At 42.5% G+C, this 27070-nt stretch overlaps 1 protein-coding gene across 2 annotated transcripts; it reads left to right on the plus strand.

Moving 5' to 3' along the window:
* The first annotated feature begins 300 nt into the window (after window positions 1–300).
* TOP3B (DNA topoisomerase III beta) lies at window positions 301–25641 on the plus strand. Of its 2 annotated transcripts, none has more exons than XM_060249381.1 (18): window positions 301–394; window positions 1594–1728; window positions 2115–2246; window positions 3994–4100; window positions 5344–5418; window positions 6874–7070; window positions 9522–9678; window positions 11448–11561; window positions 13122–13212; window positions 15219–15373; window positions 16709–16814; window positions 18499–18645; window positions 19505–19678; window positions 20342–20470; window positions 21054–21203; window positions 21863–21963; window positions 22173–22374; window positions 25129–25641. In XM_060249381.1, exons 2-18 carry the CDS (start codon window positions 1659–1661, stop codon window positions 25608–25610), a joined length of 2589 nt encoding a protein of 862 aa, XP_060105364.1. In that variant the 5' UTR covers window positions 301–394; window positions 1594–1658; the 3' UTR covers window positions 25611–25641. The 2 variants fall into 2 exon arrangements, with proteins under 2 accessions (XP_060105364.1, XP_060105365.1); XM_060249382.1 differs by lacking the exon at window positions 301–394 and adding an exon at window positions 406–524.
* Window positions 25642–27070: the final 1429 nt, after the last annotated feature.

The raw sequence follows: 27070 nt of genomic DNA on the forward strand, positions 1-27070 counted from the left end.
TTTAAAACAACCTCTTCTTTTGCATGGAAAACAAAGAACAGGTCTCTTTTGGTGGCATTTTTAAAACGGACAATTAAAAAAAAAAAGATTCAGCATACAACTTTTCTGGCTTACAACCAACTTCTCCAGATGGAATGTGTCTTGCATGACGCTCAGCCCAGACGACCCGCCCCCTCCGGAATGTGCCTCCGGCATGAAGGTAATGGAGAGAGGCGCCGTTCCCATGGCAACGGGGCCCACCTGCGGCCGGAGGACCAGAAGATGCAGGAGTCTGCGCATCGCTTTCGCCCTCCTTCTCTAGAGACTGGAGGGAAGAGGCGGTGTCTGTGCCCGAGAATGACCCGGCAGTGGAAGAGGCGGCGGCAATGGCCGCCTCTTGAGGCTGCGGCGCCGGGTGAGTTCTTCGCCTCAGCTTGGAGCGGGGAAAGGAAGCCTCGACCTGGGCTGTCTAGCAGGGTTAGGCCGCGCCGCTTTGCCAGCAACATGTACCTCCTCCCCGCGTTGCCTCGTTACCATGGGCGCAGGTAGCGGGTCCTGGACTCCTTTGGGTTGCTGGGGAGAAGAAAAGGGGCTCCTTGGGGAAGCGGGAATCGAACCTTTCCCCTGTGGAGGCGCCACCTCCCAGTCCCACTATCTTTGGGGAAGAGGAGGGAGGAGGTCTGTGTAGAGGAAATTCTGAGCCCCCCCCCCCCCAATCTCATTTTTGGGGTAAAAAATAAGGGCATATTTTTGAGGTGGGGATAGGGTGTAACTAACTTTCAAAAACCATTGCAAATTTCGTGCCGGCTTTGGAACTGGCCTTTAAACTCAAGAGCTTCTTTGGGTGCCTGTGAGTTCTAGTAACGTGGGGACGGGAGAAAAGTTTATATCCACTTTTCTCTACCTGAAGCGTAATTTTACATAATTCTATCATGTTCCACCTTAAATTGCCTTTTTAAAAAACTTAAAAGTCTCAGACTCTTCAGTCATTCGTTATAGGAAAGGTGTTCTGATCCCTCGTTTTGGTTGCTCTCTTCTGCATTCCACCCACCCATCTTTGCAATATCCCTTTTTTGAGCTATAGGAGTTACCAGTAGTCCCATTGAGGTTGTACTATAGATCTATACATGGACGTTACAGTGTTAGCAGTTTTATTTTCAGTCAGTTTCCTAATCCCGGCATGGAGTTTGCCTTCCTCACTTCTGCCACAGACCGAGTTGATATTTTCACTGAACTATTCATTCCAACCACAAGATTTCTTTCCCTCTAGTTAGGACCCACCAGCATATTATTCATTCATTTAAAATGCTTATAATCTGCCTTTTAAAGTGACCAGCGGCTATATCACTATATATTCCTAAAATACTGCAGCTGGAATTCAGAGGCTGTTTCTCATGCTTAATTTGGGTATGTATCCTTTTTTTTAACTTTACCAGATTAAATTTAAACTGGAAGATCCTTTTACAAAATCAGTGATATCTAAAGGCTTTGTCTGTGAAGATGTGAATCCTGGGATATAGAATTAGTGCCTTTGTGCTTGTGAAATAAAAATGTCTAGGAAGAAACAAAAAAGGATATAATGGACTAAAAACAGGATTTGTCTTTTTTTTGTAGGGTGAAACAAGCCTATATATATATATTTTTAAAGCTCTGAAGGGCCTTTTCAATACGCCTCAAAGATGAAGACTGTTCTTATGGTAGCAGAGAAGCCGTCTCTGGCTCAGTCTATAGCAAAAATCCTTTCAAGAGGTAGGGGTGAACATTTCTTTTGTTTGTTCTTTCACAGCATTTCTCCATGGTAATGTTTAAGTCTGTTAGGGCCGTAGTCTCATTTTCTTTTGAGGAAGGCTTGTTGAACTTCCAAGTAAACACATGTGGGATCCAGTTGTTCAATGTATTTGGCTTAATTGAGTATTTAATGTGTTTTGTATCCCACCTTTCAGACAAGCAAGATAGACGGTGGTAACTTGGCAGTCTAAAATACTAGTAAAACTCTAGTTTTAGTAAATTAGTTCTTTTGCAGCTGGAAGTAAAGTTTTCTAAAAAGTTCACCTTCTTCTCCCCTGATCTCATTGTTTTAAAAGACCCATAGTGTTCATTGTTGTCATTGGTATGTGTGTGTCTTTTTGTCATAGGAAACATGTCCTCTCGCAAAGGGCTCAATGGAGCTTGCTCAGTGCATGAGTACACAGGATCGTTCTTAGGACAAAGTGCCCGCTTCAAGATGACATCAGTCTGTGGCCATGTGATGACGCTGGATTTTATAGGTACAGCACCCGCTGTTGGTGGTTGTTCATTTTATTTGGAGCGGTTGTGTTACTGCTCTTCCAGGAGAAAAGGGAAACAATACTGCAAAGCTAAGTGGAACTTTTAATAAGATGGGCTCTAGCTGAAATAGGTGACAGGCCAGAATCCTGTTGGAAGTTCGGGTTCAGAATTTGATGTAGGGTTCAGAATTTTAAAAGCCCCACATAAATTTGCAAGGATCAATGCATTTTTAATGGACTCCAGTACCTTGTATCTATTGATTTCCTGTACTAGGCAAAAGTACAGATTGAATAATTACACAATGGATGTATTGCAAGGAGTTCCCTCCCCTCTTTTTTCTTTGACTGGTCTGGATTTCTCATAGCAGACCATTGAGGCTCTGTCCTCTTGTATATATGAGATGTGTATGAACTTGTTGCAGTGTATGAGCAGTTTGTTAAGTGGAAATGTGGACTGGGTAAAGAGTAGCCTTGCAACCTTATAGCATTTCTTAAGAGTTCAGCCATGCAGTTATTAGGACTGCATTGAAGTCTCCATTTGCAGGAGCACCTCTTGGCACTCCTCCATCAGTCAGAAGGCAGAAGTGTGCCATTCAGTGTTTCCGCTAGCCAGAAAGTGCATCTTCACAACTCCTTATGCCTTCCCCAGTCACCACTGTTCCTTGGCTTATGCTCCATCATCCCACCTGCTCTTCTTTTCCAAGTCCTTTCCTAACTATTTCAAAATTGCTATAAAACCTGAATTTTGAAAAAAGACTTACACTGATATGGCTACCTATGCAATGAATTGGAATAATTTGATGGCAGAATTTGGGCCTAGCCCCTTTCCTGCCAAATGTGATGTATAGCTGGATGTCTGTGCCTTGCTCAAACTACAACCTACAGTGTTGCTTTCACAGGTACCTTCTAAGTCGCTGCAGTTGTTCAGGTTAAAGTTAGACAGTTCATCATTGCTATCTATGGAGTTCAAGGAGGTTAGTGTGGCCAGGATATTGGAAAGTTTGATTTGTAGGCCAGAGCAGCAGAACAATATTTAATAATTGTAATATTGGAATATGAGGCAGAAAAGGGTTATCAAAGCATTTCAGGAAATGTAGAAGAAGAAGAAGAAGATATTGGATTTATATCCCGCCCTCCACTCCGAAGAGTCTCAGAGCGGCTCACAATCTCCTTTACCTTCCTCCCCCACAACAGACACCCTGTGAGGTGGGTGGGGCTGGAGAGAGCTCTCACAGCAGCTGCCCTTTCAAGGACAACCTCTGCCAGAGCTATGGCTGACCCAAGGCCATGCTAGCAGGTGCAAGTGGAGGAGTGGGGAATCAAACCCGGTTCTCCCAGATAAGAGTCCACACACTTAACCACTACACCAAACCGGCTCTCCTTGCCCTGACCTAGGTGGCTCAAGTTAACCTGATCTCATCAGACCTCAGAAATTAAGCAGGATCAGCCCCGGTTAGTACTTGGATGGGAGACCACCAATAAAGCTCAGGGCCACCTCTGTTTGTCTCTTGCTTTGAAAACTCTAGGGAGTTGCCATAAATTGGCTGCAGCTTGATTGCCCTTTCCACCAACAACAGGTCTTGCAGATTACATGCCTTGGGATTTTTAGATGAATGTAGCTATGCACCTCTCAAAGCATTTGTATGGCACAGTGACCAGCAGAAGTGGAAAGCTACAAAGGTCTTAGAAGTTTGCTGTGTTCTTATTAACATTCCACTTAACTTTCTATCCTTTTGCCCTTCTCCAGGAAAATACAACAACTGGGATAAAGTAGACCCAGCTGAACTTTTTAGCAAAGCGCCTACAGAAAAAAAAGAAGCTAATCCCAAACTGAACATGGTGAAGTTTTTACAGGTATTTGCTCTCTGGATGGGTTTTAAAGCAATCATAACGCTTTTATTTTTAAAAAGTTATCTGCCTACCATTTGAACCCTTCCTTCCACTAAGGACCTCAGCAAGGCATGCATGATTCTCCCTTCCCCAGATTACATTGAGATAGTTACTTGGTATCCTCAGAGCTGCATGCCCGAGCAGAGTCTGCATTCCCAGATCTGATGATCCTCCTTAACCACAGTGGCTGTCTAGACTTGGAGGACTATGGTTGCTCCTCTTCCCCTTCTACTCTTCCTCCTCTTTCTAGCTTTTTTCAATTTCTGCTTGCATTCTCTGGGCCTACAGTAGTGGGATCTCCTCGATAATATGGAGAAAATAATGCTGTTCATATTCCTAACTGGAGGATTAACCAAAAAGTGCTTCATGCAAATTTCTTTCATTTTATATTGTTTTTGCATAATGTCTCTTTCATTTTTTTGTCTAATGTTTTCAGAATTAACTGCATAGCATCTAACTGGCAATAGAAAGTCATTCAATAAAGACAATTTTATAATCTGCAAAATATAGAGGAAGAAGAGACACATAGGTAGCCCTAACATTTACAGACTTTTTTGTCCCAAAATGTTTTGAATCCCTTTTGTGATGGGAGAGAACTGTATGTAATGCCAAGATACTGTAGCTTCCTACAATCCGAGTTCAGTTATCATTTAGCTCTGCCTTTCATGGGTTAGCTGCGTTTTTGTCTCTGCATTTTCCTTCTGCACTTTTTCATATCCCATCACCAGTAACAGCATTCTTTATCTGTGACTGCGTTCTAAAATACGACTTCTGTGTAACCTCCATGCAGTGAAAAAGCAGCTATGTGAGACTGCCCTTTGAAAATGTGATTAGCGCTTTGATTGTTTCTTTCTAACTTATTTTTATGGCTCTTTAACCACAATCAAGCTTCTGCATGGCAACAACTTGATAAGTTTATGTTTCATTTCAAGAGACACTGTGTTCAGACATGACAATTCACATTTGTCATTACAGAAACAAGCCACAGAGGTTCTTTCTCATGTGGCCTCACTCCATCTTCCCACCCCTTTCCCTCTACCTGCATGGTTTAAGAATGAAAACTTTTGCATTTCCAACCAACCATAATGAATATAACCAAATCTGGCCTGGAACTCCAAGCTGTAAAAGATAAAACCCAGCTGAAAGAGGGAAGGGTACATAGCTGCCTTTTAGTGAAAGGAACATGTGTGTTTTATTTTTATTTCAGGTGGAGGGAAGAGGCTGTGATTACATTGTTCTGTGGCTAGATTGTGACAAGGAAGGTGAAAACATCTGCTTTGAGGTATGATTTCTGCAATAAAATATGAATGTTAATTATATCAAATTAGAATATAACCTACATTCATATTTTATTGGCAGCAGTGGTGGAACACACTGGTGCTACTGTATAATCTCTTTTATCATCTTTTCTCAAATGTAAAAAATATTACATTTGATGTATCCAGATAGAGGGACTTTTACATCACAAACATAGAGAGGAAAATGATGAATTTAAACTTTTTTCTTCCATGATCATTAAATATTTTTGTCAGCATATTTTAAAGCTTAGCTTTTGAACCTTGAGGACTAGAAAGTTAGTGCTGAATGTATTTTAGACTTCCTACAAAGTCTATAATTACAACTAGGCATTGCAGCTAAGAGCCACTTTGGTGTATTGGTTAAGTGCATGGACGCTTATCTGGGAGAACTTTGTATGATTCCCCACTCCTGCACATGTAATTGCTGGAGAAACCTTAGGTCCAGTGTTCCCTCTAAACTGAGTTAGTGTGAGCTAGCTCACAGTTTTTTAGCTGCAGGCTCTTAGCTCAGGAAAAATAGCATCAGAATAAACTCATGTATGCAGTATCTCAGAACTCTATTGCCAGCAGCTGACAAAGTAGAATTTTTGCTATCAAGACTCCAGAGCTTAGAGGGAAGATTGTTTGCGTCAGTAATAACTCTGTCAGTGCTGTCCTCTCAAGGCCAGTTTCTATCAGAGCTCATTCAGCCCTACCTACCTCAAAGACTGTCTGTTGTGGAGAGGGGAAGGGAAAGGAGATTGTAAGCTGCTCTGAGACTCCCAAGTGAAGGGCAGGGTATAAATCCAATCTCTTCTTCTTCTTCTAAACATACTCAGCAAGCTATACATTGCCTGTATCTGCATTAAAGTTTACTTGTATCCACTGGCTACAATCTTGTTCACACTTACCTGGGAGTACACCCTAGAACTCTAGGGATAAGGTATATAGGATAGGTCTGCATGATATTCATGCTGCAAATTGTGTCTTATTGCTTTTGCATTTTACAGGTATTTATACATTTACCTGTTGCTTGATCTAAAGGTAGCCAGGATCATCTCTGAAAAACTAAAGTGGTGGGCTGAATTTTGTGTCCGTGGCAGAGTTGCTGTTTGAACCAGGGACTTCCTGATTTGTATCCCTGCCTCTTAACTGCACTGCATCAGCTCACAACAAGAATATAAGTGAGCAAAACAAAATTTTAAACGCATGGGTTTAGTGCAGCAAAGGCAAGTTGTGTAATTGTTCTCAAGAAAAGCAAATGATGTACATGTTCTGTCTGTTGAGAACTTTGTGCCAGAGTTCTGTTGAAATTAATGAGAGATTTGCAGGAGCGCTGTACAGCAGGTTCCACCCATTTCTCTGAAACTTGTGCAGGTGATATTCCTGGGACACTTGATTGGCAGAGGGACGAGGATGATCTATTTGACTAAAATGCATATACGTTGGTTTCTTCTTAGGTTCTGGATGCCACCGTCCCTGTGATGAATAAGCTCCATGTCAGTGAACGGTCTGTGTACAGAGCTAAGTTTAGCTCCATTACTGATACAGATATTTGCAATGCCATGAACCACTTGGGAGAGCCCAACCACAACGAGGCTCTGTCGGTGGATGCCCGTCAGGAGCTGGATCTGAGAATTGGCTGTGCATTTACAAGGTATCTGTGTGGCCTTTCTATGCCATGCTAATAACTTTTCTATCCTGGGGTGCCTTTCCTTGGTTTGGGTTGCGAGCTGGTCTGCGTGTTGTACTTGCCCTGGGGTATGGCATCACATATAGTATGATTACTTGGCAGAAATCATTAACGGAGCCAGGGCCATCACCTTGTGAGTTTCTCCACCTGCAAGCGTGTCAATGGAATTTTCCTAGAGGAGTAATAGATGTAGCCTGATAATGCCACCTGTTAAAATGAGGTAGCTTTGTGGCAGGTTCAGTCCCTAGCATCTCTGCTTACTGGGTCTGTTGGAAAGGAAAGACCTTTTTCTTCTGGAGACCAGCTGCCAGAAAATAATGATCTTCATGGACTGGTGAAATAAGCAACTTCATATGATGTGTGATTGCAGGATAGGAGACTTTATCACATGATGCACATGAAGCTGCCTTATACTAAGTCAGACCACAAGCTCAGTATTGTCTACTCAGACTGGCAATGGCTCTCCAGGGTCTCAGGTAGAAGTTTTCACATCACCTTCTGCCTGGTCCTTTTTAACTGGAGGTGCCGGGGATTGAACTTGGGATCTTCTGCATGCAGAGCAGAGGCTGTTCCACTGAGCCACACCTCTGTTATGCCTTCTTTTTTGAAATAAACAATTTTTATTGGTAACATATGGTAGCAGAACTATATCTACAACTTATAAAAAGCTTAAAGTAAGAGAAAGATCTTTCTACCCCATATCTTACTTTCCCCCCACCCCTCCCTCCGTTACTTGACCCCCGCCAGTGTTATTTTCTTTTAAAAAAGCAAGTATTAAAGGTACCCTTAACTATTAAGAAAAAAAAAAGAGAAAAAAAAAAGAAAAACCCAAAGGTTATATTCTTATTTTAAAAGTCTTAGTCATCATCAAAGATTGTCCAATGTCCTTTTATTTTCCACTCTTTTTCTACGTATCTTCTGAATTTCTTCCACTCCAACTTAAAAAGTTCCAAATCATCGTCTCTTAATTTTCTTGTTAATTTGTCCATTTCACTCCATGACATAACTTTTGTAATCCAATCCCATTTCTCTGGTATTTTTTCTTGCTTCCACAGCTGCGCATACAATGTCCTAGCAGCTGAGAGCAAGTACCATATTAAAGTTCTATCTTCTTTTGGAAAATTTTCCATTTGTAATCCCAGCAGAAAAATCTCTGCCACGTTGTTAAATTCGTATCCCAAAATCTTAGAAATCTCTTGTTGAAACATCTGCCAAAACATTTTAGCCCTTTCACAAGTCCACTCTGTTATGCCTTCTTAAATTGGGTTGGAGAGACTCCTGGCAGAGGAAATCTACAGGAGCATCAAGCAATAACAAAGCTTTCCATTTATTTATTGAGATGCTTTTATCTCACACCTTATATAGTGTGCTCAAGGCAGCTAACTAAAATTAAAACTGGCATGCTGAAATAGTGCCTTGACTTGGCTTCTAAAGGCTGACAAAGAGGGGGCCAACTGAACCTCACAAGGCAAGGAGTTCCAAATGTCTGGTGCCATGTTTGCATCCCCACTGACCATTACCTCCATGGCAATGGGTCAATAAAATTAACAGGATGGGGTATTCAGTAAACAATACATTACATTAGGGTTATAGAAACCATCAGAAATCTAAAAACAGAGCTGAAGCAAAAGATAAGCTTTAATGTGACACATTAAATGATAAAAAATTATGTGATGGGGTCCTAGGCTGCAATCGCACACACTGTTTGTTTATTTTACTAGATTTGTATCACTCCCTTCCCGCAAGGGGGCTCAGGGTGGGTTCCATCATATAGTAAACAATTAAAACCACATCATATAAAATTACATATTAAAACATCTAAGTACTGCACTTTCATTCCACTTTCAATGCACTTTCCAATTGGCTTTTGCCAGTTCACCCAGAGAGCAGTTTGGTGTAGAAGATGATGATACTCCTGGATTTACATTCCACCTTTCTGAACCTCAGAGTTTCAGAGCGGCTCACAATCTCCTTTACCTTCCTCCCCCACAACAAGCACCCTGTGAGGTGGGTGGGGCTGAGAGCTCTCACAGCGGACTCTAATCTGGGAGAGCTGGGTTTGATTCCCCACTCTTTGACATGTAGCTGCTAGGTGACCTTGGGCCAGTCACAGTTCTCTCTGAGCTGTTCTCTCAAGAGCGGTTCTCTCAGCCCCACCTACCTCACAGAGTGTCTGTTGTGGGGAGAGGAAGGGAAGGAGATTGTAAGCCACTGTACAAATGCCTAATAAAGGTTTCAGTATCATATTGACTCTGTGAAGGGTGGAGTATAAATCCAATCTCCTCCTAAAATTCAGCTGGAAAGTGGATTGAAAGTGCATTATTTAGTGAGTGTGATTGCAGCTCTAGTTTCAGTAAGCTAAATACATAAGTGTAGACCACTGTCCCTAATAATTTATCATAATGTTTCTTTTAGGTTTCAGACAAAATACTTCCAAGGAAAATATGGCAATTTGGACAGTTCACTAATATCCTTTGGGCCCTGCCAGACCCCAACACTGGGCTTTTGTGTAGAACGACATGATAAAATCCAGTCATTCAAGCCTGAAACCTACTGGGTACTGCAAGCCAAAGTAAGTTATCATCCCCTTTCTTGTCCCACAGGATATCTGATTTGTACAATAGTTTTACTGATGATAAAGGAATTTTCAGTGTGAGTTTCAGAAGATGTCACCAATTTCTAACCTGAACGATGGATGGAATATACTTCAATTTGTCTGTCAGATGCTTAACTGTAAGAGAGTAGCTGTGCTGTACAGTGTAACCACTATGCAACTGATGATAGGAATATGGAGGGTCAAGACAGTACAGATTGCCCACTGCCTGTGTTCTTAACATGGCCATTTGATGTTGCCAGTCAACCAACCAAGATGGAGACTAGAATGGGCACAAAGGATGAACTTTTGCATACTTGACTTTCTGAGAAGACCATCCCTCTTATGTCCATTTGCCATTTCCAACTGTAGAATATTCAGAAAGTGCTTCAGGGGCTCACTGATCTTCCCCCAGTGGTTCTGCAGCAAATATGTCTTGAAATACCTGACACTGATGATATTATTTTCTCTTGGTGATAATGTCATCTTGTTGATCATCCAAACTGGGAGCCTTGTCTGTGCATCGTGGTCTGTGCATATTTCATAGAGACAAAGCAGGTCAGCAGAGGCATCCTGCTAAAGGAGAATACCCCTTTCCATCACACTCAGGAACTCTGTTGACCCTCTTTTTTAAGGATCCCCTGGCAATGAAAAGGAACACCTATAGTGCCCAGTGTTCTGTTCTCTGATTGGTCAACAAAAGTGTACTTTCAAAAACTTCCTATCATCTGCAATCATTCTGAGGTGTTTTGCATGCTAGTGTCATGCAATAGCAAGCAACAAAGAACTCCCGTGTAAAGTATAACAGCGTTCTCTATTTTCAATGCCAACCAATGTTCCCTCTAAGCTGCAGAGTCTTGTGAGCAAAAATTCTACTTTGTGAACTAGTGGCATTAAAGTTGTGAGCTACTGCATAAATTAGTGTGCGTTGGGGTCATTCTTCCTGGGCTAAGACAAATATGTTTGAGCTGGAGGCTAAAAATCTGTGAGCTAGCTCATGCTAACTCAGCCTAGAGGGAACACTGCCAATAACATAGTAATCACTTATTATCCATTCCTTTCACATTAAAATATATAGTTCTCAACATTCAAAAAATGACTGTCACAGGATCACAGAACTGTTTGCTCTCAGAGTGAAGCTTTCAGTTCTTTAATGCTCATTCACCCTGTACAGTGCTTTCTATATGCCTTGACTCACTCTGCAACTTTCCCCTCAGATGTCCCAACCTCCGGTGGCTTACTGAGGTTTTTGAGCTGCTTGGGTAGCTATGAGTGAGTGCCAGACCCGACCGGTGTTGAGAGGTCTCTCGCTGGGAGAACTGACGTCTCATCCTGGCTGTCCCTTGGTTGTTCTGCAATCCCTGCTTCAAAATCAACCCAGCTTACCATTCCCAGCCACTTAAATAACCCACTGTTAGTGTGTCACCCAACCCTGGCTTCCAGCTGCAGCCAGGGTCAGATTTGTCACAATATCCATTAAAATGTGCACTCAGGCTGTTTGAATAGTATAAAGGTCATCTGCTCTACCCAATGAGAAACCAATTTTCACATCAACTACAGACTAATGTGTCATCCCAATGAGTCAACAACTGATGTCAGATTCTTCAAAAGTGTCATGCCAGTGGCAGAATTCCACAATATCAATATGCAGTCACAATGATTCCATTGGACTACCTGACAAATCAATTATTAAAGAGGAACTGAAGATATTAACTTCTTTGTATTTTCCCCCCTCCTTTCCTGGACAGGTTAACCATGAAAAAGAAAGTTGTCTGACTCTGGATTGGGACAGAGTGAGGGTGTTTGACAGAGAGATTGCTCAGATGTTTCTGAACATAACAAAGGTAGCAAAGGAAGCCAAGGTAAGAATATAGAATCATTTACATGGATAGAGTCTTGTCTTTAAAACCCCTGTTGTTTGAATCCAGGGGTATGACCTTGAAGACACATTATTTTATAACTTTGCCAAAGATAAGTAGAACCTTGATGGGGAGTCCTATATAACCACCTTAAGTCATATGATATTGTAAGGTATAAATATTTTAAGTTATACCAAATTACAGTTGTTACCACTTTACTGTTCTTACATGGCATTTTAATCTTTCGAAGTAAGAGTTGCAGTAAAAATATGCAGGCTTTCTTCTTCCTGTTCTGAATGTAGTAAGGCCAAGCATAGGTAGCTTTTTCTTTCTGTCTCTGTTGTTGGTCTGTTTTATGGCATTTTTATCTTGGAGTTTTCAACCAAAAATGGGGTCCCAAAGAGGTCCCCAGGAATGAGAAACCCATACAAAGGGCCAGTTAATCCAAATGTTCTTTCTGGAGGAGATTCTCATCTAAGTTAGATCTAGGCACACTTCTCCTCCTCCTCCTTGAGATTAAAAACAAAAGCTAGATTTTAAGAGACACAAAACTGGGGTGGAGATGTGGGGCTAGCACTGTTTACAGCATGACCAACGTGGAGCCAGCCAGTGCTGTGCACTCCCAGCTCACGATGCAAACGAGCAGAACTAATTTATTTGCTCTCAGCCTTGGAAAGGATTAGTGGTACATGTGAAAAGAACACGGCGGGTGTGCTTTTGGAGCGCAGCAGTAACTCTTTCTTTTTAAAACATATGCTTGTAAACACCATAAAATTAAGAATCATAAGCAATTAATGCAAGTAGTAATTAGCTGAAATCAGTATAGCATGTGGTGGTTTGCTGTGCTTAAAGCAAAATAAGTAATAGCAAAGCCTGCTGGGTAAGTTTTTGGATTGTATCCAGCTTCCTTAGTATACAGAAGTGGATAACCATATCCCATTCATATGTTTCAGGCAGATCCTTAAGCTTAATTGCCAAGCCCTTGAAGGCAAAGGGGGGGTACCAAATTGGCCCCCACCATTTGACTCAACGATGTTATCAGCATGTGGGGGGGGGGGGTGCCAGAAGTTAGCCTTGCCTAGGGTGCTAGACAGTCTAGAGCCGACCCTGCTTCCAGGAAAATCTTAGGATTCCACTGTACCAGTCCCATCTTATAGAATCACGGAGTTGGAAGGGGCCATATAGTCCAACCCCCTGCTCCTTGCAGGATCAGCCTAGAGCATCCCTGACAGGTGTTTGTCCAGCCGCTGCTTAAGACTGCCAGTGTAGGAGAGCTCACCACCTTCCTAGGTAGCCGATTCCACTGTTGAACAACTCTTACTGTAAAATTGATTTTTCTACTATCCGGCTGGTTCCTTCCCACCCTTAATGTAAACCCATTATTGCGAGTCCCATCTCCTCTTTGCTAGCTTCTACTCATGAGCGCTTTGCCTTGCAGCCCCCTTGATGCATGTTGGTTTCATCTCTCATGAAGAGGGGAAGCGTACAGCAATTCCTTCCTGCTTCATACCCCTAAAACATCATCCTTGCTTACCTGATGATGTTCTTCTGTGTTGTATGTAGGTAGAGTCCGTGAGCAGAAAGGAGAAGGCTAAGCAAAGGCCTCTGGCTCTGAACACTGTAGAAATGTTAAGAGTCGCCAGTGCAGCTTTGGGTAAGTTCAAACCACAGAACAACATTTCTTGCAAGCCTTTTGTAAAAACAAACAAAGAAAAGCTCTGTCAAGTTGCAGCAAGACCTGTTAGTCATAATACACAGTGTACGAGCAAGGTTCCCAGAATGTCCATGCCTCGCCTTGGTAACCCTTTTTCTTTTTGCCTTCAGCGCCTTAAGATTAACATGGATTGACTGCAGTGGAGCTTGGTTCCATGCAAGATGTTTATGTCCTGCTTAAGAACATAAGAGAAGCCATGTTGGATCAGGCCAATGGCCCATCCAGTCCAACACTCTGTATCACACAGTGGCCAATATATATATATATTTATGCTTGCAGCGTTGGGTGGACCCTACTTGGTTGGAAAGGGAGCACAGTAATACTGTAAATAAATAAAATGATTCAGCCCTATTATTTGCTTCTGCTGCTGTGCTGCACTTTGGCTCATAGGCTTGAGCTGAAAGGGCCTGGCACCAGTGTGAGAGCACAGTGTTGTCTTTAGTGACAAAATGGTTCTGTTGCAACGGGCACAACTGCCCTAGTGCCTGCCAGTTCCTGTGGCACAGTGTTGTGGAAGGGCAGTTACACATGTGATGTGTCTCTTTTTTTTAAGTGCATTGCAGTGCAGTTGCACCTTTCTAAGCGTTTGCAAGACATGTGAAGCAGACCTTTGTCATGTGGAAAATGCCATCAAGTTGCACCCAATGTATGGCAATCCTCTGGGGTTTTCAAGGCAAGAAGTACTTTGTCATTGCCTGTCTCTGCATAGCGACCATGGACTTTCTTGGTGGTCTCCATGCAAGTAGTAACCAAGGCTGACCATATTTAGCTTCTGAGGGGATTTTTGGTTTTATTTTAGAGCATGTGTGTATGTGCACGTGCATGCATTCCTGGAAGTCATGGTGACTTCTGGCGACGCCTACTGGGTCATGGAGGATATTTAGAGAAATGGCTTGATAAAGCCTGCTTCCACCTCCTGATTCTAGTATTCCAAGGTGGTCCCCCATTCAAGTACTTGCCAGGGTCAGCCCTGCTTAGCTTCTGAGATCTAATGAGATTGGACTTGTCTGGGCTATCCAGGCTCGTCGGTATGTCTACATTTTCATCCATGTTTCTTACTGTACTGTCTGTCATACTACCCTGTAAAGTGCCATGCATATAAACAATAACAATACTGGTGACAAAAGTAGTTCTGGATGCAGCCCCCTTCCTGACCAATTCAAACCTGGCTGACTCAAAGTTAAGCTGACCTTGCAACCAAGGAACAAATGCTGTATAGAAAATGGAATGTAATTGGCGTATGTTAGCAAATGGTTTTGTTGCTTGAACACATCTCTTGTCCCTCTTGGGTTTACAGCCTGATCCCATGCATGTTTACTCAGAAGGAAGTTTCGTTGAGTTCAGTAGGGTTTACTTTTCTGTAGCTGAGCATAAGATTGTGCTGTCTTTCTCTTGTACTCTCACTGGGAAGGAAGAGGAAGGAGAAGGAACAAACAAGAAGCATCTTCTTTGCAGTTATGCTTGCAGGGGCTGAGGGCCAGAAGGCTTGACTGGCAGAGGTGGGCTGTAAGCAGTGCCCCTGGGACCCATGCAGGGAGAATAGGGTGTGATCCTCTGCAGTTGTCACAGAGTGAGCCTAGTCATCTCTTGCTCCCTCTTCACATCAGTTAGTGGCTTCATTGCTACCAGATCCCTAGGGACAGAGGTGGGATAGAAAGACTTTAAATAAACAAGAGTAACAACGTGTAAGAAGTCCCCTTCTCTTCTCTGCATCCTGCCTCTATTTTCTTTCCTCTCTGTGTTAAAAAAGCAAATGAGAAGAAAAAAAGGACTTAGGCACTCCTGAGCAGAATCTGGGAGAGTGGGGTGGGGGTGGGGGCTAGAGCAGGATGGACAAATGGTGGAACAAATTTAAGTGTAAATCCAAAACAAAAAGTAATCTGAATGCTTTATGTGTAAATGTTTTGTCGCTAACAACTAAACATGTCCTTCTAAATTACATCTAGGGATGGGGCCGCAGCACGCGATGCAAATAGCTGAACGGCTTTATACCCAAGGTTATATTAGTTACCCTCGGACAGAAACTACTCACTATCCTGAAAACTTTGATTTGAAGGGCTCTTTGCGACAACAGGCTAATAACCCTTACTGGGCAGAAACAGTAAGTTTGTGAAGTTTTAACTTTTATACTTAATTGCATTTTGTACACCAGAGAAGCAGATGTCCAGCTGTCATTTCTTTTAAATGTCTGATCTTGCCGAGTTCACCATGGAAAATGGTTGTGGCATGATCCAACCTGAGGTGACTCCACATGGTGACAAGTCCCCCAGTTTCCTGTTTGTGGCTGAGAGCTTAGCACAATGGTGGTGGGGCTTCCACTTGGTACTTCAGCCCACATTTTGCCTGCTGAATTACAAATTATTATGAAACTTGGAACAAACACCTCCCCAGGACTGAACAGGGATATTGGTTTTTTATCTCATTACAGATGCTAAACCCACTCTCAGTGAGTATAGCTATACATCCACAGTATTCCAATGTATTTCTCTTTTATAATAGTGTGTCAGAATAATGTTTTATATTGACATACTCAAATAAGGTATATTGGCTATTCATCTCATTACATATACCTAACCCATTTTCATTTTATGTATTCTTGTTTTCTAATGGCAGACTAGAATGATGTTTATAATATATAGATTGATGCTGATAAGTAAATTAGGTAGCCTACAACTAGGAAATACTGTGATTTGCGAAAACACCAATTGGCAGGGAATTTTATTGCTTTTTATGGCTATCCAGACCAAATGGCCAAGCCACACCGTTTTATCATGTGACCACAGCCAGTTTGCACTCTTAAACAACAAACTGCATGTATTTCAGCCCACAATACCTGATCCCCTCGTCTGATGAAGTGTGCTTAGAGAGCACACGAAAGCTTATGTTCTCAATAAAACTTGGTTGGTCTTAAAGGTGCAACTTGACTCCTGCTTTGTTCAGTCTTTTTCCTTGTTTGGAATAATTGACAAAATGCTGTAGCATTATAACTGTGGGGGAACTTAGGGTGGTGGAAATTGTGTTCGTGTGACCAGGAAAGATCCATTCTTTCTCCTGTCTGCAGTGGGGCACCCTGGGTTTGCTGCCATCTTTCCAGAAAGGTCGTACTGAAGCAGGTTTTGGAAAGCAGAAGGTGCAGCAGAGCCTTGTAATGCTATGTGGAAGCAGGGGGAAACCCAAACTGTTTCCCATTAGAATCCAAACCAGGCTAGATACCTGGTATGGAAGCAACCTAAGTTAAGCACTTCTGGGTCCCATTTATTTCAATAAGAGAGTTAAGTGCATGTTTCTTGCCTGTACCACCGGGCTGTGAAAGTGTTGAACTTATTTTATTTATAACATTTGTATGCCACCTTTCTCCCTTTAAGCTGGATCATCTCCGTTGAGCCTCATCCTTAGCCTGCAGTACATTCATGCTGCTTTTCTTGTTTCCCTTTAGGTAAAAGTATTACTGTCGGAAGGTATTAACAGACCAAGGAAGGGCCACGATGCTGGTGACCATCCCCCAATTACTCCAATGAGAGCTGCTTCAGAAGCAGAACTAGGTGTCTAACCTTTCCTACTCTAATCTTCTAAGAATTGCTAGCCGGTGTATAGACCTCAGGGAGAAGGCTGGACTTCCCAGCAAGGTCTTTAGGGGCAACAGAGAGCTTGCTAATAAAACTATTGTTGCCCTGAATTGTGGAATGATGCATCCAGCCACTTTTGATGTTCCCAGGGCAATTCATTTAATAGCCTGTATTTACGTCTTTGTTGACTAGAAGCCTCTTTCTCATGTGAAACCATAGTATAATTTGATCTTATACACTCAAAGGATCCAAGCCTTTTCCACTACAAGGAAAGATAACAAGTAGGGGATGGGAAACATGAATATGAGTGATCTCAGTCCATTTCATAGAGCCATGGAGTTGGAAGGGACCTCTAGGGTCATCTAGTCCAACCCCCTGTACAATGCAGGAGATTCACAACTGCCCTTCCCCCACACACACACACATACACACAGTGACCGCTGCTCCATGGCTGGAAGATTTGGTTGTGGTATTTGCATGCATGTACTGCATCTGTGTGCTGTAAGAGCCAGGAAGCAGTTCCCACACAACTTGGTGAATATATGACTAGGGCTGTACTCTCAACCTGAGCCCCCTGACCAATGCAGTTGGGCTGGAAGAGTTGAAATTGCATCTCAGGGACAGCTGCATTTTAATCAGCTCCTCTGTTGGCCAGGTGATCTCTTAAGGAATTTTCTGGCCATGAAATCCATGAATGTGTCTCACACTAAGAAAGGAATGGTAACTTTATTTGGCATGAGAGCTTAGTTGAGGGCTAATTACATGCTGTCTTTTATTAGAATAATTGCTTAACGGGCCATCAAGGCTTCCATTAAGCATCCATCCATTTGTATTATTTCCAGCCAAAGCCACTAGCATCTTGAGGATAAATTTAAATTGGTATTAGCTATAACTGAGCATGGGACTGCCTTCCTGGGATCAGATCAGCCTTTAGTACATAGGCCATCTGGAGGCCAGTTTTGCGCTTACATGATAAGCTATTCATATCTGGGTCCTTTCTTACAGTATTTTATAGCACCTATTTTATCTATTTTAAATAATTTATTATGTAACTGATTATATTTAAAATTGTTGTTTGCATTGTTTTACTTGAATCATGGAATTCCATGTCTGTGAGCCGCCCTGAGCCCGCCTTTGGCGGGGGAGGGCGGGATACAAAAATAAATTTATTATTATTATTATTATTCTGCATCAGGCAGACTTTCATGGAATGATCTATGGTGTGAGGCCTTATCTGGGCATGGTCTCTACGGCATAAATGTTCCCTTCATAAGGGCAGTACTGTGAACTGCTTCACTCTCATTTGTATCAACATACATACTGATGTTATGTGTAAATGCATCTTCTAGTCTTAAGATCAGACTTGTATCTGCAACAAGAACCTGCAAAAAGCTAAGTACTCTATAACAACTGTGTGTCCATCTGCTCTGGCAACAGGGTGGGGGAAGGGTTAAATTAATCTTAATTGTGTTGCAGAAGTATAATAGGTATGGATGGTGTACAAGGATTTAAAGAAGAAACATTAAGAGAGGAAATAAGTTGTTTTCCTACAGAGTTTTCTCAAATTGAGTGAAATTTATTTATTTTCATTAATTTATACCCTGCTCCTCCCACAAATGCAAACTGTGTTGTGTGAGTAATCATCCTTTTGTATTTCCAGGTGGTGACGGGTGGAGATTATATGAATATATCACTAGACATTTCATTGCCACTGTCAGTGCTGACTGTAAATACCTCCAAACAACCATTGCTTTCAGCATTGGTCCTGAATGTTTTACTTGTATAGGAAAGACTGTTATTTCAGCAGGTAAGGGATTGAAATAACAAAAATTGTGCTTCTCATGTCTTTTAAATTCAAACTGGATTTTAATCCTTCTGCATGTTTGAGTTATTCCTAACTTGGAAAAGGGTACAAGAATTGTGTGGGGTTTCCCCCCCTTTTAAAAAAAAAATCCCTGACTTATGCCATTTCATGTCATATACCCAAATATCTTGACTATTTTCTCTAAGGGCCTTGAGATTGGAAAAATAAACAAGTAAGGAATTGGGGGGGGGGGGGACTGTTATATTCTAGCTAAAATCGATAGGTGGAATTAACTGCTAGATTTTTGAAGGCACTGGGAAATATTGCCTTACATGTCAAACAAGCCAGAACAAGCAAGCCAGAGATTAGTGGTTAGTATGTCAGGCAAGTATCTGAGAAACTCAGGTTCAAATCCCTACTCTGCCTTGGAAACTTGCTGAGTGACCTTGGCCCAGTCAGCCTAACTTCCCTTGCAGGGTACTGTGAGGATAAAATGGATGAGTGGAGAGAGATGTAAGTCACTTTGGGTCCCCACTAGGGAGAAAGGTGAGAGTAAAAATGAAATCAATAAATCTACAGAAGTCATTCTTGCTTTTAAGGAAATTTGCTAGCTATGCTACAAAGAGGAGAAAATACCTTACATTTTGGGGGGATTGTTCATAATCCAAGTGACAGCTCTATCCATTAAAACAGGCTGTACTGATTATTACTATGCTAAAGAGAAAATATTAAGCTGTTACAACATGGTTGGTGTTAGCTGAGGCAACAAGGTAAAACATGGATGCTTGTGTGTATATGATCATACATGCCCATCTCCTAGGAAACTTTTTCTTCCTAACGGTGCTTTTTTAACTGACTTCAGGTTTCACAGAGATCATGCCCTGGCAGAGCATCCCCCCAGAAGAAAGTCTTCCTAGCTGTGACCGAGGAGATACTTTCCCCATCAGCGAAGTAAAATTGTTGGAAAAACAAACCAATCCGCCTGATTATCTGACCGAAGCAGAGTTGATCACACTGATGGAAAAACATGGCATTGGTAGGCGCATGTTTTATGGTTAATTCTTTAAAAGGAGAAAGAAAATCACTTTCCCCTTACAGTGGTCTTCTGATTCCCCCCCCTCCAAATACTAACCAAAATACCCATCAGGATGGATGGAAGGGAGACCCATTTGATTGTTAAAGGACGCTACGGGAAGGAGATCCATTTGATCATTAAAGAATGCTGGAGGATAGGTTCCTCCCCTATCCAAAGTTGTTCCCTTTCATTTATATATAAAAAAGGAAAGGAGTGTATTTGGGGTAACCATTAAGTATTGGGTAGGGTGTTTATGCTGTCCCCCCCCTATGGCTCCACTCTGTGTAGTAGGGGACTGAAGAAGTGCCTTCTCAACAGAGTCCTAGAGACTTCAGCCCATATTTTTTTGTCCTGTTAACCGCAACGGGAGTCACAGCTTCACCATCGAATAGGTAGGGTGTTTGTTCCAGGAACAGTCGTGTGGTTCTTTTGATCCTAACAAAAGATCCTTGGCATATTCTGGATCTGCATTAATTCAGATCAGTCAGATTTTTATCCCATCAACTCAAAGCTCGCATGTAAGGAATCCAATCCATCAAGCATGCCAGTGAGGTGCTTTGTGGGGGATTGAGATAATTAGTCACATGGGTTGGGAATTATAAAACAATACTTTGTGTGTATTAGGAACGGATGCCAGCATCCCAGTTCATATCAACAACATCTGCCAGCGCAACTATGTCACTGTGGAAAGTGGCCGCAGACTGAAACCTACAAACCTGGGCATTGTTCTGGTCCACGGCTACTACAAAATAGGTCAGCTGGTTTCATTTGTTTAATATGCAGTTGTTGAACAATTCTGTAGACCTTGTTTTCCATAGGCATAATGGTTTGGCGCACCAATCCTCAGCGTGGTGTCTTGTGAGCACTGTGGCACCTGCCAGTAGGTTCCTTAATATCCGTTTGCTGCTTCTCCAAAGCAAAGAGCTAGTTCTGGATTTCTTTCCTCAGAAACATCAGGCTTCACAGCAGGAAGATGCTTGGCTTGCTGCTTCCCAGCATTTTGTGATTGGTCCCAGTACCTCATGGCAGCTACTTTCTGATTGGCCTTAGCCCTCCATGCAGCTTTCCTGTTCTCACAATTTTAAAACTACCCACATGCTCGACAAGATTGACGTCCCCTATTCTCATTAAAGAAGAAAAATAGTTTTTTTAAAAAGGGCTAACAAATGCAGCCTGCTGATCTCTCCTGTACTGCTTCCATTGAAGTGAATGGGGACTGTGCAAGAGGACCAATCTGCTCTTGCACAGATCTTGGGTAATTGACCATATTGCCCACTATATTAACCATTGGTTGTTCTTATTAATACCTCTGCCTCCCTTCGGGTTTTTCTTTTAGATGCAGAGCTGGTACTTCCCACGATACGTAGTGCAGTGGAGAAGCAGCTTAATCTAATTGCTCTGGGTAAAGCAAATTACCACCAAGTTCTGGAGCACACGTTGGACATCTTCAAAAGGAAGTTTCACTACTTTGTGGATTCAATTGCTGGTAAGGGTTTCTTTGCACCTGAATGTTTGTGTGACAGTCTGACAGTTTCTTTGCCAGTCTGGGTAGACAGTACTGACCTTGATGGGCCAGTGGACTGTTTTCAGTTTAAGGCACTTCATATCTCAAGGTACAGCTGACTGCTGTAGTGCTGGGCAGGGCTGCAGAGAAGAAAATCAACCCATGAGAACAGGACATACTTCAAACAGCCAAAGTGCAAGAACTGTCCACTTGGCACCCTGCTCTCCTCTGCCAAGCCTTCTAGTCTCTTGACACAAATGTTTGCTTCCTCCCTCCCGCTCCCACTTTCACAAATAAAATACACCTGGGAAAAAATGGATTGCGAACAGCACTTGGAGGTAAGTCCTGTTGGCACCAATGAGACTTAATTCCAAATAAATGTGGTTAGGCTTGAATGCTTATGAGCTTGACTTGTACTGTAGAACTTTATCTGGTTATTACATTATTACCTCCAAAATGCTGATTGGAAAAATTCCAAAGAATCCCTGAAGAACTCTACCTCTTAGGAACACTGCAGAAGAGGATTGTTTTTTGTTGCTAGCATTTCACAGGTTCAATTTTTTGTTGCCTGTGGCTGCCAGCAAGAGAAGGCAAGGCTGGTGGTTAGGGCATAACGTTTCTGTGACCTTACCTTTTGGCAGGTATGGATGAATTGATGGAAGTGTCTTTTTCACCTCTTGCTGCCACTGGCAAACCCCTCTCCCGCTGTGGAAAGTGTCATCGTTTTATGAAGTACATCCAGGTAAAGAGAACCTAGAATTTGACATGATGCAAGGAAGCAGGTTGAAAGCTAAGAAGTGACTGATAAATTAGTTGTGCTATCATCAGTGTTGTGCAAGGGTTACGTGGAACCCTCTTAAGCCTTTTAGGCTTTGCTGATTGAAGAATTGCATGTAAAATGAGGAGTCACTTTTCTTCCTTTATGATGTTTGTCTCCTGTACTCCTTCCAGGCCAAGCCAAGCCGCCTGCACTGTTCTCACTGTGACGAGACCTACAGCCTTCCCCAGAATGGTACCATCAAACTCTACAAAGAGTTGCGATGCCCCCTGGATGACTTTGAACTGGTGCTGTGGTCCTCTGGGTCTAGAGGGAAGAGTTACCCCCTGTGTCCTTACTGTTACAACCATCCCCCTTTCAGGGACATGAAAAAAGGTTTGCCTCTTTAACCATTGAACCTTGTATTGGTTAGGCCCTTTTGTGACACATTTTTTAATAATCTCCCTCTCATTGCTGCTGGAGAAAGACTTTCTGCAGTTGTCTGTCTCACAGCTCTGCCCAGACACACTCAAATACTTAACCTGAGTGTTAGGATCACTACTGATAGTTTGTCAGGGCATCCACACTTTTATCTTCAACCCACAAAAACTCACTTGGCAGGAGCAGTGCTGCAGAGCTGCCATCCGACATCAATCCAACCTGGCCAGCCCCACTCCATGAATGCACAGCAGAGCTGAAGCTGACCCAACAGGTGAGGATGGCAACATCAAAGGGAAGGGGAAGAGCCTCCCCTTCAAATAGAAACAGCAGGCCCTGTGCCTTTTTCTGCCATTGTAGTGCAGCATAAAGGACAAGGATGTGGGAGTGCTCTTTCCATGCCTCTCTGGGGTATTGGCATTATAGATTATCCCAAGCCACCTTTCAGCAGCAACTGAGAGGAAAAAGCAAATGGCCCCTGCTGGCAAAGTACACCACTTCCTCTAGAGCTCAGGGTGAAGGAACTCTTGGATCTCTCCCTGTTCACAGGATTCAGGGATGTTCCTGTTTTCCCTCTTCCTAGTTCTTTACATAATCATCTTTGGTGGGGGGGGGGGGGACTTATGGGCAGGGGTTAGCCCATGTGCTGCACCCACCTGGTAAAGCCCCACATTGCCTTTGCATTTACAAGAACTGTCCCTGTCGTGTGGGTGGGGCAAGGCAACAGAAAGGGTTTTGGCTCTAGGGAATATTCCTGCTATTCATTCCTGTCATATCAGAAGTATTTCTGCTCGTGTTTACCTGTAAGTCGGGCACAGACATGTTGAGCACATACATTCCTTGCTGCCATCCCTAAATAGACCTGAAATGGCTTCTGACAGAATGATTTCATATGTTTGAGTGAGTGGTTTGGGAGTGCTTCTATGAGTGAAAGCTGTAGGGGGCTTAACACTCATTGATCAATGAAAGCTTAGTTGGACTCGGATATCCATCAAGCCTGGTTTGTCTTCTAGACGGAAGGGGCCACTTTCCCTGCAGAAGGTGCCTGAAGCCAGCTGCGGCCAGTCTCATTGTCCAGGCTTTTAGGGGAAGTGTCAGGCTATAAGTGTACAAAGAGCCACAGAATATGCACTCTAGTGCCTAATCTAATAGATGTTGCAAAATCTTCCAAATCCCAACTTTCACTGCTAAATAGGTCATGTTTCTAGTTTTTACTGTTGTGGAGAAAAACCTGAGCAGTTTTTGAACAGATTTGGGAATAGACTGAAAATGTTTCTTAATTAAGTCTTCTAGCACTCCATCCATGGAGTGAAATTCCTTCAGTTAGCACAGATTCCCCTCCCCATAGCTTCAAATATGTGTGCTCTTATGTACCCAGTTTCCAATTACCCATATCTGTCATTTCCACCACCACCACCCCCGCCACTGTGTCTTAATCCTTGGCAGGATCTCTCACAAAATTCTTAAATATGCAAAAAAAGTCAAATTGTGCAACCAAAATAAATACTTAAATGTATATCTACAATTATTTGTGTAGAGAGCCAGTTTAGTGTCATGGTGTTAAGTGCACGGACACTTATCTGGGTTTGATCCCCCACTCCTCCAGATTCAACTTCTGGAGTGACCTTGGGTCAATCATAACTCTGTCGGCTGTTCTCTCAAGAGCTCTCTCAGCCGCACCTACCTCACAGGGAAGGGAAGAGAAAGATTGTAAGCCACTCCAAGTGAAGAGTGGAGTATAAATCCAATTTCTTCAAACTTGTGGAGTTTGGCATATTGGGAGAAATTGTTGGCATCTGTGCAAACACATAAGCAGAGCTCTAGACCTATCACACTTTTTATCTTTCCAAGGTCTTCAGGATGGTTCTTCCCTCCTCCATCTCCTGTTAGTTGCTAGTGGCAGGTGTTGAGAGGGATTTCTCTGCTTGAGACCCTAGAAAAGCCACTGCCAGTTAAGAACAGGCAGTGCTATGCCCAAAGGGATCTCAGTTAACAAGATGTGGTTAATAGGCAATTTATTCACCACTGCCAGAATGTTAATAGCTGTAGCACGGAGACAGGATAAAGCACCAGGTATCGAGAAATGGCTTAGGGAGGATATGGTATGCTATGTTAATGGAGGAAATATTTGCATATAGGAAGTTTTGGGACAGGAGCAGATATACACAAGATGAGTTTGTACAAGTCAGGTCTCCATTACTTTTTGGAATAGAAATCTAAAGAATTAATTTAAAAGAGATATTGAAATTTTAGATTGTCAAATCTTACCTTGTAGATATCGTATATGTTATGTACTATGCAGTCTCATATATTGAATATTATGAAATAAACAGATTACTAGAAAAAAGAGTAGGCAGTGCTGTTCTATGTAGCCAGCGATCTGAATCTTTAGAAGGTAGCTTATTTAGCCATTATGACTAAAGGGAACCTCCCATGTTCAGAGGCAGTAAACCCCTGAACACTAGTGACAGGAGTCAACATCAGGGGAAGGCCTCAGTCTTTATGCCCTGTTGTTGGCCCTCCAGAATAACTGGTTGGTGACGGTTGTGAGACAGAATGCTAAGGCTAGATGGGCTACTGGTCTGATCCAGAAAGTATCTTCCTTTGTTCTTAACTGGGTTCGATGGCTGTTCTTTTCCCCAGTACAGAAGGGACCAAAATAAAAGCCATCCAGGTTTCCTGATAGTCTGCTATGTTTTGCTCTTTCTTCAGGAATGGGGTGTAACGAGTGCACCCACCCCACATGCCAGCACTCGCTGAACATGCTTGGAATTGGGCAGTGCGTGGAATGTGAAAATGGGGTCCTGGTGCTCGACCCGACCTCTGGGCCCAAGTGGAAGATGGCTTGCAACAAATGCAACGTGATCGTACACTTCTTTGAAAATGCCCACAAGGTACGTGTGTCGGCAGAGACCTGTGAGTCATGCGACGCTGCCCTGGTGGATGTGGATTTTAACAAAGCCAAGTCTCCTCTCCCTGGGAATGAGACACAGCATTCCGGGTGTGTGTTCTGTGACCCCGTCTTCCAAGACCTGGTCGAACTGAAGCATGCAGCAATGAAGCATCCTATGCACCGGGGAGGACAGGGGAAAAGGCAAGGCCGAGGAAGAGGTAAAGGCAGGAGGCCTGGAGGAAGGCCAAACCCAAAGAGGCCAAAAGACAAAATGGCTGCCCTGGCAGCTTATTTTGTGTAACAATATCAAACAATAAAACTTCATACAAAGACTTTGTTTCCTGTTCTCATGTCACTTTCTTCAACTATAACTTCATCCATAAAAGCTTTAAAGTTAACTTCCATGTATTAGTCAAACAAGAGGTATTCCCCTTCTTTTCTTGTGCTCCACATTGTTGACTGGCTGTTGCAAATTCCATTCAGATCAATGGGATTTATTTAAGCAACTTAACTAGGCTGAGCTGAAATTTACAAGTGAATCTTTTCCAGCTCATCGGATTTTGCTGACTATTTTGAACTAATCTCTCACTTCTAAGCTCCCATTCTGTTAAGCATTTCCTATATCAGTTTGAAATGATGAAATAATGAAGAGCCTGTTCTGCTATGGCTGGCCCCTGCCATCTGCCAGCCAGTGCCCCCAAATCCAGTGGGGAGCTATGACACTGTTCTAACTGCCCTGTTCATTACCACTGGCTTCCCCTTCCCAGTCTGCTGCAGAGGCTGAAGAAAGGAAGAGGGAGTACCTTCTCATTTGAACTTGCAACTGAGCATGATTGTGATAAACTGAAATGATAAAAGGGAGTGAGTGCACCCAATGAATGGAGGATTTCAGAGACAAGTGCAAAATGGAGAAAGCAAGATACAAGTGTAAATAACTATGGATTATTTACATTTTGAGTAATAATCTATAGTTTCTGCAGCCCAAACACTGGTTATTGTGAGTCCTTTAAAATTGTATTCAGTAAGAAAAGTTGAACATAAAGATTTACAAATGTCATCTCCAGTTTTATAAACAAATCATACAGACATTAAATTCATTTTGCCATGCTAGCCGGAATAACATTCCATTTATTGAACTTTTTAACCATACAATGCAGGTTAATTTAGTCAGCTCCACATTCTTTTAGCCCCTCCTCCAACCACTTCCTTTATATGGAATTATGTTCCTTTCCCAGTATCTAGCAAACTAATTGTGTGTCCTTTATTAGGAAGTGGCACACACAGTATTTCACAGTATCAAATACACACTGGAGCACCCTGTGCGGTAGTTTTAATGCACTGGCATAAATCTGCACATGGTTCCCATTTAAATTACTGGCAATTTCTATCATTTCCCTTTAACATAACTCAGAGCCCTTTAGTCCCATAAAAATCTTTGCATGCCATTCCCTTCATATCAAAAAACCAGTATGGCCCCACCTACCTCGCCGATACGTTTTAACTTAAAGATCCAGTTTTCTTTTCCCAAAAGCAGAAGTTAGTTATGTACTGAGGTGTTCTTTTTGGCTGTGGAGCTACAGGTCGGGTCAGAGCAGTATGACTGAACTCTACCCCACCAGCATGCTGAATTCCCTTTTCTACAGATTAAAGTCCACAGCTCTTAACCACTACACCATGCTAGCTCTTAGCAGGACGGGTGGCTAACCTGGTCTAATCAAAATTTAGATTGTCCAGGAAATATATAAAGAAGGAATCTTACAC

This window comes from Heteronotia binoei, chromosome 11 (assembly GCF_032191835.1).
Source record: "Heteronotia binoei isolate CCM8104 ecotype False Entrance Well chromosome 11, APGP_CSIRO_Hbin_v1, whole genome shotgun sequence".
In the NCBI taxonomy this organism is placed as follows: domain Eukaryota; kingdom Metazoa; phylum Chordata; class Lepidosauria; order Squamata; family Gekkonidae; genus Heteronotia; species Heteronotia binoei.